The sequence below is a fragment of the Natrix helvetica genome (genome assembly GCF_964273705.1).
Source record: "Natrix helvetica genome assembly, chromosome: 3".
NCBI lineage: Eukaryota > Metazoa > Chordata > Lepidosauria > Squamata > Natricidae > Natrix > Natrix helvetica.
Window position 1 is genome coordinate 102025444 of NC_138549.1, and position 14147 is coordinate 102039590.

Below are 14147 nucleotides of genomic sequence, written 5' to 3' on the forward strand. Positions count from 1 at the left end.
GTGCAATTCAATTAACAACTGCTTTACTTAGCAATGGAAATTCTGGTTCCAGTTATGATCGTTATGTCAAGAATTACCTGTAATATATTAAATAGTAATATATTACAATTGGGACATGAATAAGTGTGGGAATAATGTAAGGGGGTCCCCAGTAGGATATTTTATTCCATTCCATTTAATATCTTTTAAAAACATTTCTTATGGTCACCCATTCCAGAGGACTCTTGAGTGTCTTATTATTCTAACATAATATAACGCAATACCAATTTCTGAAAAATTTGCCTACTTTGTGCTATCTTACCTTGGTAATTGTGAGGCGGTTGTTTCACTATAATATTTGCAGGTTTGGAACTTCCTTTGGAATTGTGTGCTGTCACATAAATAATGGTCACTGCTGGGGGCACCCTCACTTTGCAATGTATTTCTGTTGTTTTACATAAATCCACCGTCTTTCCTTGTTTTTCATAAAATATTCTATAATTCAGAATTTTTCCTCTGCTTTCCTTTGGAGACAGCGGCTAGAGAAATGCAGAAGGCCCTTTAGAGAACAGCAAAAACTAATCTTTCATTATTTGTACGTATAAAAAAAGATTGAAGTGATAGCTGCTCAGGAGGGTTAAATTACACCTGAAATGCCACCCAGCCCAGGTAACAGTGGTATTTGAAAGGATTCATGAAGGATAAATCAGAATCAAAGAAAAAAGTGGGGAGCCATTTAAGCATTTGACTGTCTGCCATTTCAGCTCTTCAAATTGTATCCCCAAGCAGAATTTTAGTAGGATTTTTAAAAATTTGAAATGTTTGGGATGTTCTCAAAATCAAGTGGGAAGAAAAAACTTCTTAATATGGATCAAAGCAGATGGAACTTTTCTTTCTATAAAGAAGTCTTTGCTATGTTCAATCTCACCTTTATCTGGGAGGTCTTTACCTGCAAAGAGGGACTTGGATTTAAAAGACAGGTGGCCACATCCTATGCCCACTTCTTCAGAAACTACAGTTTGGAACTCTCCCTAGATAACCAAGCAAGACATCTATCTCCCTAGATAACCAAGCATCATACTTTATTTCTATACATTTTTACTTATACTCTACTATTCCATAGAACCATCCCAATCAAATACAAGGTCCAAATATGAGAGATTTTATCCATTAAATGCTTAGAATAGTTTTCACGGTGGCTTCGGAGATGTTCATTTGCCCCTCCTTCCCAAGGAGTGACCTGGTTACTCAAAATGAAGATGCCAGCCAGCTATCTGGTCACTCAATAAGAGCACCTGTTTCAATGCTCTTATTGCCACAAAGTAAGCCCTAACAAAGGTTATTAGCTAGTCTCTGTCAGATCTATTCTTTGCCTTCCACCATTGGTGCTTGTAAGGTTCTGGTAACATTTCTTAACAAAATTTACAGTTGAAAACTGTGTTTCTTCTTGTGATTGATTGTCTCTGAACTGAACTCTATCCTCTCTTCGTCTGGACTCTTCAAGCAATCTCCCGGTAACCTCAGATAATGTCAGTTCATCTCGTGAAAGAACTTCCAATGAGGAAACAAAAGAGTCGTAGCTTTCATCAAGCGATGATAGAATAATATACACCTGTTGAAGCTCAGAAAAAATTAACTCTTTTTCTTGCAAATCCTGCAAAGTTTTCTTCATGAAGTCTAAATGAGCCAACATATCACCACCTTTTTGCAAACGGGCTCTAAACAGTTTCCGTGTGAGATGAAAATGAGCACCCACACTGTCCCGAACATAAATTCTCCGCAATGTGTTCCAACACCTAGCAGCAGACTCTTCGCCACGAATATGGACCAGTTGCTGGTCATTCAGTGTTAGTCCAATAATGCAGAGAGCTCTCTCATTGTCCCTGTTAAACTGCGCAATCTTCTTCGCATCCTCATTATCAGCAGGATCCCAATCTGTAACATCTGGTGGGTTCTGAACCACAAACCACAGTCCTTCTCTACACAGAAGTAGGGAACACTTCAAGGACCAGGAAACATAGTTGGTTCCATCAAACCGGGTAATCATGGAGAGTGCAGCAGACTGTTCTTGTGCCATATTCACAAAAATAAACTATCCAAAAAGTGGTGCTTAAAAAAAAAAATTATGGTTAAGGCAGGGCGTCTGGGCCCATAACCAATGTAAGGTACTGGTGCGATTAAGCACTAGCAATGAACCCCAGGTCGAGGTTATAACAGAGCAACCCTGTAAAGTATACGCAGCGTGCGATAGATAAAGCAACCGCACTGAATAATGGATAGTAAAGTAACAAAATAAACTTTACTTTTTGAAGAATATAGCAAAATCCATAAACACAGCCAAAAAGTCATACACAGAAAAAAACAGTCCAATACTACCAAGATAACTTGGATACAAGTAGCAAATAACTTACACACAGTAAGTAGTAGCAACAGTAGTAACAGTTAGACAGCAGTTATCATACATCAATCAAGAGAGAGAGAGAGGGAGCAACAACATCAACTGCAATTTAAATGCTGTAATCTACTAATTAGCAGAGCTCCTCTCTTAAAGATAGATAACATGCCTTGTGCAATATATTGTCTACCCAACTTGTTGGTTACACCCTAACAGTGCTTCAGGCATGTCTTGCATTGTTTCATCTCAGGAAATCCTTCTAAAAATTGGATGAATTCAAATCAAATCCACAAATGCAGAGAGCCAGAACAGGAATGATCTGATCCAAGGCTATCATTGTCTGCTCATTCCAAGTGAAGGCTTTTGACTAGCCATGCAACAGAGTTTAGGAATAAATCTAAGGTCTCTATGGAATCCAACTGGATTCATGAATTGTCTGGAGCAGACCAACTGAATTGGTACTTCCTTCCTGTAGTGGGAATTAGCTGCATAGAATATCAAGACTAGGAGAGCATGATCTCTCCTTGATAAGATGTTGATGTCAATACTCAACATCAAAGCACACCATAATTTTGAGATGAAGAACAGATGTAGTATGGGCTGTCCTCCCCATCTCTGAGTATGGTCCTTAATAATCTGGATGAGGTCTATGGGTGCCAAGATGCCTCTGTCTCTGGGTCCACAGAAGGCAGGTTGAAATCCCTCAGAATCATGAGCCTAGAAAACTCCACCTGATCTCTCCCACAGAGTTGAGAAGTATAGGCAGGGAAGCTGCTACACAGCAGGAAAGTTGGTACAGAAGCAGCAATCCCAATTGATCCCTGTAGTCCAATTTCACAAACAAGGTCTCATAGTCTATCATATCCAATGCAGCACCTCTAAAAACTTCCAAAGATTCCTGAATGATAACAGCCACACTTCCTCCTCTTTCCCAGAGTAATACCTGATGCCACATTCAAAACCCAGAAGGGCAAATTTCTAAGTAGGGAACTCCTCACCTTTGGATCCAACCAGGTTTCAATAATATAGAATAGATAGGTGTTTTCTTTAAGAGCAGCCCACACCTGTTTTCTCCTGCATTGCTCCATGCCACACCCTCACACATACTAGTGCAATATAGGATGTGATAGACACACCCACACATCATGGTTCTTCTTCCTAGCACTCAGCATCTGCTATGTGGGACATCTGCTCATGTGACACTAGGCATCCAACTCCACCCCATACATTATCTCCTAACCACCCTCCTCTCAGTGAAAAACCTAGGAGAATAACCAGCTATACCCTCATTGGCCCAGATATGTTTTTCACTGTTTTTCCACAGAAGCAGGAGAAGGAATTACCACCTTGCCCAGTGCCCCCTTTCACAGCCATTTTAGATTATTAATCCGGCCCTTTTCTTTCAATCCTTTGGAACTACTGAGGTAAACAGATCAGGCCTGCTTCAAAGTGCAACCCATAAAGCAGTCTTCACCCCTTTTTTTGCATGACCAACAAACATTTAAAAGATTTGACTGTGTGGTCAAATCTGCCCTTTTGACTTTTTTGACCGATGCTCCCACAGTTGTGCCTGGTTTTTATTTAATAATGATAATCTCTATTGTTTTTTTTAATAAAAAATGTGTTTATTATCACCTTGATCAAGACAGTCACTTCTTGGGTACTATTGGGGTAAAGTGGGCCGAATTTCCTCCATACATCAAGTACCGCAGCTGGTTCTGCATTTAAAAAGGAGAGACACATATGACAAAAGTATATAAAATGACTTCCATTATAGAATTGCTCTTACACTGGGGAATAATTATAAAAATGGAGCAAATGAACTATTTTTAAAAATAGATTTTAAAAGATAATAAGCAAGCATGGAAAATGAGAGTATGTGGATTTTGGAAAGATAGTGTAGGAAGCTACTATTGTACTACACTATATAGGAGGCTAGCAAATCGTTTTAACTTCAAGAGCTGCAGAAAATCCAACCATATACTATAATCTATGGGATGGCCACGTTTCCATTCTCCAATCAATGGTAAACTGATGCTTCCTTCATTTCTTTCTAGAACTGTTGCTGTATCATAACTTGCAATATCAGTCACTGAAGCTGCATTGTTTGAATTCCCTTGGAGTTGTAATTCAATGATATATGGAGAGTGACAGCTTCTCTGCCAGCTTGCTGGAGAAGAAAACTAACTATAACTTTCTACCTACCCAGAAGTATGACAGTACTTATTACTAATACCCAGTAATTACTAATAAATTATGTAACAGATCAGTAAGTAGCTATTAGCTGCTGCTTTATCGACCCAATTTCACACTTTCAGTTGAAACATAAAAGGCAGTCCTTATTCACAAGACATATGGAATCACAATCTAGTCAATGATATTTAAGTTTAGTGTGTTATGTGAACTCACTGTTATCACTTTCTGGTTCAATGTATTATTCAGAGAAAATTGAGCCTGCGGTATAAACTAACTTTATATAAATATATTGGGTGTTAGTACTGTAGTGGGAAACTTTCTAAGTACTTGAACCTATCATTCTCCCCTCTTCCTGACAATGAGAACAACAACGGTATAACAATAAAAAAGTATCACAAAACTGACTTTGCCATATAAGGGCTCCCAATAGCTAATACATTCAGGAAATGACGGTTTTAATCGGAAATTACAGCAATGGGAAAGAATTCACCTGATGAATTTCAGTCAGAATGTAGCTACTAAAGGGAAAGAAGGCTTGCTAAAATAAATGTGCTAAAGGACTCTTGAATGGGAAAACAAAAATATTTTTTTCTTACTTAGAACCCAGTTCTGTCAGCAGAGGTCACTAATTCTCTGATAATATGGCTTCCTGTAATGTGCCAACTTTTATCTGATGTTGGCAAAAAAGAGTGAAACTGTGGGCTAACCAGAGTTGTATCTCAATATGTTACATTTCTTACTGAGGTTAGAAAGTTTCTCCTTAGAGCATGGGGCTTGTGGTAACTTTCTGAGGGAAAGAGCAGAAAAAGCTTGGCGGTACTTTACCGCTAAAAAAAATTCTCCTGTTCCTCAGTGAGATCCCACTGAAAACCATATTCTTTCTTTTGTAGAATATTTGGCTGATTAGGTCAACTCAGTTTTTAAACTTGCTTTCTTATCCTCAGTTGCTGCTATTTTAACTACTTAGGTGAATTGAGGTAGCAAAAAGCAGAATGGGTTATCCCTAATTTTGACAGTAGTAGGACTGGCAAGGACCAAATAGAGCGTAGGGTTTCTTACCTTGAACGTTTGTAATTTGATATGAATTATACTAGACATATTATTTCTGTCAAATGACGAGGATTGGTTTCCTTCCCATGTCTTGCTTTTACCAGTTTAAGGAGAGTTGCTCAAAGACAGGAGCACATATTGTCCTCAACCTGTCCCCATCATACATAAAGGCAACCCCCACCCTTTCTTTCTTGTTCCATTTCAACAACAACAATTTATTATTACAGTCTTAGACCAGCGACCAGAACAAAGAAAAGCACTCAGTATATATACACTTAAAACGTCTAGTATAAAATAATAAATAACAACTAAAAACTATAATAAAATCCAGTGTCAATTACATATGGTCTGATTATAAGATAGTTGCAATCCCTAAACTGTGTGGCCCGTTGAAGGTTCAATGCTAAAAGAGAAGTGACTATGCAGTGCAAAGGGTTTGCCACAATTGTTATATAACATCACTATGATGGAGAAGACACGTGTTTGCAACGAATCCCCAGTGCTGCTGCGCAGAATCTGCCCCACCTGCGCTTTAGTTTTGGAGTGTTCATCTTTAAGCAGCTACTGGAGATTCTATTTCAAAAATAATGTTTTACAACTTCTGCCAGCCTTAGACATTGTTGTATGGTTGAGCGTCCTTTCTTTCTAGGCAAATATCTCTCTTCCAGTTGGCCATTGCACAACATGGTAAGAAGACCACCATCTGTCTGGTCATTGGTTGCTCTCTACCATGGGCTTTTCATGGAAGGCTTCCTGCTCCTTCTAAAAGGATACTCTTATTGTGGACCAGTAAAGCTCTGGACATTTGCCCTCCACTTGTTTTTAAAGGGTTTGGTGGAGGACTGGTGAAAAAGTAGATTTTTTCTTTAACAAATTAATCTGTGAAAGCATGATCCTTCCTGTCATTTTTCTAAACAGATGAAATTGATGAGCATTCTGCCAATTTCCTCTGCCTAAGCACTATAAGCAAAAAGCAGGGTAGAAGTCTCTTTGGCACCACACTTACCCGTCCAGTGGCAGATAGGGGGAATGGGAAAGCATTGAGGGGGAGATCAACAGGAAGAGTCTTATGCAAAAGAGCTATCAAGGGAAAGTTCATGTCCCCAAAGACTGCCTGTGTAAAAGGAAGTGATTGATAGAGCTGTGGTGGCACAGTTCAGTTCTCACCGGTTCAAGGTTGACTCAGCCTTCCATAGTTCCGAGGTGGGTAAAATGAGGACCCAATAGTGTTGGGGACAATATGCTGACTCTGTAAACTGCTTAGAGAGGGCTGTAAAGCACTAGGAAGCAGTATATCAGCTATTGCTTTCCCCAGCAAGGTTATAAGGCATAAGGAAGTTGTGGTATCTGCTATCTAGAATGAAGACCTGGCCAGCATGGATGCCAATGCTGAAAAATGGATGGACCGTAATGTCTTCCATGGGCTTCATTTCCAGCTATTTCAGTATGGGAAAAAGCAGTTTAAGGCTGTCACAGTATCTGCATAGACAGGTAATCCACACTTATTGAATGATTGCTTAGTGACCATTCAAAGTAACAATGTGTCCCCCAAAAGGTACCTGTGACCCTGTTACAGAGTTTGGATGCTAGCACATCCCCCTGTACAGTCATGTGCATTTGGCAACCTTTATGGTGGTTGCAGCATTCCACTGTGTCATGTGATAGCAATTTATAACATTGTTGCTGGAAATTGGCCTTTTCAGAAAAAAACCCCCATAGGAATGTATTCATTCACTTAACAGCCATGGTGCTCGCTTAATAACTACAATATTTGCTTAATGACCAACATTTACTTAATGACATTTGCTTAATATTCGCTTAACAACTGCCTCAAAAAAGGTTGCAAAATTAGGTCAGTTATGTGGGTGCCTCAACCTATGACCATCATGACTTACAATGGAAATTCCAACTCCATTATGATCATACGTTGAGGACTACCTGTAAAAGCTGAAAGAAAACAAAAATATGTTACTGAGAGATCTGCTACTACCTGAGGAGCAGAACTGGCCAATCCTGTTAATTGCAAATATTTTAATGAATTTCTAGCACACATGACTGGAAAATGATAGGGTTAATCTTCCATACATACATTTTCCACAAACATCTCAAATTCATAAAGACTACAGTGCTATGGTTATATATAACCTGATGAATATAATACAGGAAACAAGCGCAAAAAGATATAATCTAGTATTCCAGTTCCTGAGTGGCAGCTTCCTTTTGCTGTATATATTTTCTAGTCTGTCTTTTTGCTGAAAATACTCAGAAACCTGTAATTAGTTGATTTGTGGCGGCTTCAATTCTTTACCCATTCTCTGTTTTTTTACTTGAAAAAGATGTTCAAGAAAAAGCAGTGAAACTCACCCTTCTCTGGAGTAATGTATACTGTAGATTCACTCCATCTGCTCCACAGGCTTCTGGGCTGTGTTAATTTGCATCTAATTTGAAACTCATACTTTGTATTTGCATCTAGGTTGTACTCGGTGTTAAGTTCATTTCTTAAATTAGCATCCCAGTCTCTCACCTAAAACATAGAAACAGTGAAATCCAATTTTGCATTCTTCTGTAGTAGGTAAAGGTTCCCTCACACATATGTGCTAGTTGTTCCTGACTCTAGGGGGCGGTGCTCATCTCCATTTCAAAACTGAAGAGCCAGCACTGTCTGAAGACATCTCTGTGGTCATTTGGCTGGCATGACTAAATGCTGAAGGCGCACGGAACATTGTTACCTTCCCATCAAAGTGGTCCCTGTTTTTCTACTTGCATTTTTACATGCTTTTGAACTGGCAGAAGCTGGGACAAGTAACGGGAGCTCATTCCATTAAGTGGCGCTAGAGATTCGAACTGCTGAACTGCCGAGCTTTCTGATCGACAAGCTCAGCACCTTAGCATTCTTCTGGCCTTAGCCTAAATCTTTGGTTCCTACATAGTGTGGTGTGAACCCTGTGTGAAAGGCCTCCATCTATAATGGAAACTGACTTCTGATTTACTGCTATAGCTTCTTTTCCTAACAGTCAACTTCTTTTTAAAATCAGTGATAATTGAATAAATCAAACATAAATAGAGCATTCTCAGGGCTAGCTTCCTCAAACAGGGAAATTAAAAATAGCAATATAGGGGATAATGTAAGATTCTGGATGTATATGATTTAGATCAGGGGTGAAATCCAGCAGGTTCTGACAGGTTTTGGAGAACCGGTAGCGGAAATATTGAGTAGTTCGGAGAACCGGCAAATGCCATCTCTGTCTGGCCCCAGAGTGGGGTGAGAATGGAGATTTTGCAGTATCCTTCTCCTGCCACACCCACCAAGCCACACCATGCCCACCAAGCCACGCCCACAGAACCGGTAGTGAAAAAAAATGAATTTCACCACTGACTTAGATGGCAATAAATATTATTTTAGCTGCATTTGGCAATATTCCTGTTAATTATACTTAATGGGACCTACTTTTGCCTCAAAGTCATGTTTGGATAATAACACTAAGTAGAAACTCAGAAGTTTCTGAAGTTCGGAGATCACTTCCGGTTCCTGTAGGTGATGGATGTGTTGTCCGCTGCTCGTCTCCCCGGTGGGCTCCTTTCAGGAGCACAGGGGGCACTGGAGGGGTCTCCTGCTGCAGGGCGGCTTGTTGGAATCACCCAGACTTGGCGGCAGCCGGTGGGGGTGTTTCCAGCCTCGCCCCGGGAGCCAGGGAGCGGAGGGGGGGCATGAAACAGCTGCCGGCTGTCTGCCTTTTTGCCGAATGGGCTCTGGGAGGAAAGAGTTAAGCAAAAAAAGAGCGGCTGAAGTGCCGGTGGGGAGAGACCCGCCCTAACCTCCTTGATCATCGTTAACAGATAAGCAGCAGACTATTGTAAGTTCTTGTTCAATCCATTTGAAACTAGTAGATTAGAGGGGGGTGTTTCTTTCTTTTTACCCCCCCCCCTCGGACAAAGCAGCATTTGAACTATCTCTCTCTATATTGGAATGGAGAGAGAATAAAGGCTGACTTGCCACTTGTACTAGCTATGTGAGAAAGATTGATATCACAGCTGCAAGAGGTGATTGCTGAGCTGTCCTCTTAAAAGGAAAAAAACTTTATGGAACTCCTTGTTCTTCTCCCTGCGAAAGGAGGAGCCAAGATGGCGCCCCTTCGTCTTTGTACTTATAAATGAAGCCTGCCTTTTGAAACTACCTTTGGAAAAAAAAAATCTCTGGTAATTGTTTTAATACTTCCTCTGAAGGTGCTCTGGATCTTTCCTGTTACGTGGGCTTCCTGATTAATTTTGACTATTTGACGTTTCCTCTTTCTGGTGTACCTTCGTGCCTTGGAACTGTGAAGGAGAACTAACTTTTCACTTTTGGATTTGCCTGCCGCCTTGGACCGGCACAGCTGCGTGCTCCTCTGACGCCATTTTCTTTACAAAAGACTTATCAACCCTGAACGCAGATAAATGGGGCCCAAAAACCACCAACGGGCAAGTCATTCTCAGCTCCAGCTTTTGCCACCTCCAGTCCAAGCATGCAGCAGACAAAAATTACTTCATAGTTACAACAAGAAGGGACTGGAGAGAGCTCAAAAGAACTGTCTGTTAACCAAATGTTTCAGGAAATTATGAGGGGTCAAAATGAGTTGAAAAAAGAGGTGACAGATCTCAAAGATGAACTCAGAGGTGTACAACATCATATAAAAGAAAACAAACAAAGAATTAGGGTGTTGGAGGAGGGGGCAGCTGGATTGGGGGAGCAGGTTAAGGCAGTCCGGAAGGGAAATTTAGAACTGGAAAATTTTATGGCAAAAATAGAACTTGAAAGAATGTCCTTTTTTCTCAGTTTCCAGAACCTACCAGAGACAGAAAATGAAGATCTTAAGGATATTATGAGTACAATTTTGGCAGAATATATTAAGAGAAATAAAGAACAGTTGTGGTGGGATCTGGATCTGGTTTACAGGATTAATTCAGCATATGCTAGAACACACAATGTTCCAAGGGAGGTACATGTTAAGTTTCTTAGGAGGACCATGAGGAATGAGGTGCTAGGGGCCCAAAAGGAGGGACCATTAAAATATAAAGATAAAAAAATTACCATTCTTAAGCAAATTCCGAAAAAAATAAGGGAAAAAAGGAGAAGTATTCCTCCTTATCAAAGAAATTATACAATAAAGGAGTTTGGTTTAGATGGTCATTGCCAAAGGGAATGTTGATTTTTTGGGAGGGAAATAGAATTAGAATTAATACAGTGGAGGCGGCAGAAGCCTTAATTAAAAAACATAGTTCTCTCCTAGAGGACGAAAATAGGGGAGGTGGTGAAAAAGGTAGTAATGTGCAAGATATGAAGGAGAGGGTGGGGGGCTGTGGCTCCATCTGGGGACAGGGAGGAGGGAGCAATATCGAAAAGGCTCAGATCACAAAAATAAATGTATTTGAAATATTATGATAATTGTCGATATACTAGAAAGTGACAAAGAAAGAGATGATTGAACACATGGTTGATATAATGTAAAATAAGATTCTGTTTATGCTTATCTTTTACATGTTATTTTTAACATTGTAAAAATTATGAGATTTGGGGGGATTTATACCACCGGCACGGGAGCTGCCAAAATTTTTTATGTACCTTTTTTACCTTTCCCTATAAATGTTTAAAAACCAATAAAATTCTTTTTTAAAAAAAGAAGTTTCTGAAGTTCTATCCCAAACTATATGTACATCATTGGGTCTCTCAACATGTCTGTTAAGATAATGTACCTGAATTTAAAGAGGGCAATGATGCTTACTCACTCTGATTTGAGATTATCTGAGAAAGAACATTAATTTAAACGAAAGTAGTGCTAAAGGAAAGCCTTAAAACAATATTTCCATTACATTTACAGCTATGTATATATTTAATTTTCTAAAAAATAAAATGTGAAGATAATAAATATCTCCTTCCTACTATGTGGTTAGCAACATTTTGCTCACACTGCTGGAGGGAGGAAAACATACTTATCTATAACAACTGACATTGCATCAAAAGTGACAACATCATGCAAACTCTTTTTTTCTACATTTGTTCCCAAGATCTGAGTATGTTAGCTGTGTGTTTAGTGCCATGACATGAAACTTGTTTAGTCACTTGCCCCATTGCTTCTGCCTATGGACCCCCACATGTTCCTGTGTCTCCTAGTTTGTTGCTCTGGAGATGATACACTTTCTGGAGAAAGAAGAATCATCACAGGCTGGGTAAAGAAAGATCTACTGCATCCCAGCACCATTGGTTTTCTATAGCAGCCTGTTCATTCATAGAGTAGCCAAGCATTCAACTCAATCAGTCTAAGATGACTAAAGATGATTAGGGGACTGGAGACTAAAACATATGAAGAACGGTTGCAGGAACTGGGTATGTCTAGTTTAACAGAAAGATGGACTAGGGGAGACATGATAGCAGTGTTCCAATATCTCAGGGGTTGCCACAAAGAAGAGGGAGTCAAACTATTATCCAAGGCACCTGAGGATAGAACAAGAAGCAATGGGTGGAAACTAATCAAGGAGAGAAGCAACTTAGAACTGAGGAGAAACTTCCTGACAGTGAGAACAATTAATCAGTGGAACAGCTTGCCACCAGAAGTTGTGAATGCCCCAACATTAGAAGTCTTTAAGAAGATGTTGGATAGCTATTTGTCTGAAACGGTATAGGGTTTCCTGCCTAGGCAGGGTGTTGGACTAGAAGACCTCCAAGGTCCCTTCCAACTCTGCTATTGTATTGTATATATGAGTTGCATGGTGTATTGAAAATATAAGAATATATATGCTAGGGGTGGCATTCTTTCAATTGTATTAACAAATGTACTCCTAAATTATATATTTATAAAAAATATGGGAGACACTCTCTGGATTTATCTTTCTTATAATTTAAAATCTTTTCAAACCATATAACAGGAACTATATCAAAGAATAATCACTTATAATTCACTAAATTGATCATAGGACAAATATTCTTATCCCTCCTGATAATCTTTCAAGCATGATGGATTACAGTTTCTATAATCTCCATTCATCATGGCCAAGGATATGATTATTATTGATGGATTGCATTTATATACTGCCACAATATCAGTTAAAGTGGTTGTGGATTATGAAGTCCTACAACAGCGGTGCATACTAAGATGAGGAAAGCTGTTTTAGACAAACTGAATATGGATGGGTCTAGTGTGAACCTGAATTGTTTGATGGTTTTGTATGTTTTAAAAAAATAAACCTATCTTTGTATCATTAAAGGCTGAAAAGCTATAAATCTGAATTCTATGCATATGAAAACAAGTTTAATTATGTGTTGTTTTGTCTATTGTTCTTTCTGGGATATAGGAAATATATATTCCTATACCTTTTCCTATAGATTTGTATACTGTAGTGTTTCTAAATATTTAAGGTGTATCATACAACCATTCACCCATCCACATGCACGGATATATATTTAGTTTCATATATATGTATAAACATTTCATACACACACACACACGCACACACACTAACCATTATACAAAATGAACCATATTAAGCATTGCTAATATTAACTGCCAGGATCCATTGTTTTGCCAACTTCCATTAATCTGAAGACTTCTGTAATTTTTGTGAAGAGAATATTTGGGCAAAAGCTCCTACCGCATATATAATGAAGTTAAAATCCATTTTGGGGAAATACAGAATTGGGTAATATGAACCATGTGTGCAGAGGAAATGTTTCACCACAAAATCAAAACGCTGAGCCTACAAAGTTATTATCATTCAACTGAATTATGAAATGGAATGATCAATAAAAAACATCACTGCTAATTAGAAGAAGGAAGGAAGGAAGCCAATGTCTCACATGCCAAATGTCACTTATTGTCTCCTTATATCTCTCCTCACAATACGTCTCATTGATTGCTGTTTGGCTTTTCCAATGTATTATCGTCTTGAATGCTGGAGACTCCATTGTTTTACTTTGAACAACAACTGGGACAGCTGGTATTACTAAAGGAAACACAAGGATAGCACATCGAATTTACAGCAATAACATTGTTAGCATTTCCCCCAACGTACATATTTTAGAAGATTGTTCTTATACTTCAAAAGAAATACAGTAACAGAGGCTATAGTTTCTACATCAGTTCATTTCTTAGATCTTTTGCTGTATAGTTATTTTCCACAAACACATTGTTTTGTTAATGTTTATGCATCAGTCCCACTGTGCTTTCCAAAGGGAGATTATTTTTAAAAAATGCTGTCACTATCCAGAATTCTTATTCTTACTTTGACAGTTCACTTAACAGTTATCGATGAGCCAAGTGAACCTAATTCAAGAATTTTCGTTAAGTACAGTGGGACATTAAACAAAAAAAAAGGACACTCAAATTTAATTAGCTGCCCTGTCCAAGTATCCAAACCAAAGGCTATGAGCTTTTCTATAATTGCACAACCATTTTATGTGAAAGAGTCTTTTTCTGCCTTGTCACTACAATATTGCCTTCAGCTTATCCCCAAGTCCATGAATAAGAGCACTATTACCTAGTTAGGTTAATGGAAC

The 14147-nt window shown here is 38.9% G+C and overlaps 1 protein-coding gene across 1 annotated transcript in view; it reads right to left on the bottom strand.

Annotated features, from left to right (window-relative positions):
- Positions 1-14147, bottom strand: part of IL23R (interleukin 23 receptor) — a 48581-nt gene that overhangs the window by 16825 nt on the left and 17609 nt on the right. Inside the window, exons 6-9 of the mRNA XM_081948286.1 lie at positions 13449-13594; positions 7985-8144; positions 4010-4092; positions 302-518 (exon numbers count right to left, since the gene is read on the bottom strand). Of these exons, the coding sequence (XP_081804412.1) occupies positions 302-518; positions 4010-4092; positions 7985-8144; positions 13449-13594 (606 nt within the window). The remainder of the gene's footprint in view (positions 1-301; positions 519-4009; positions 4093-7984; positions 8145-13448; positions 13595-14147) is intronic.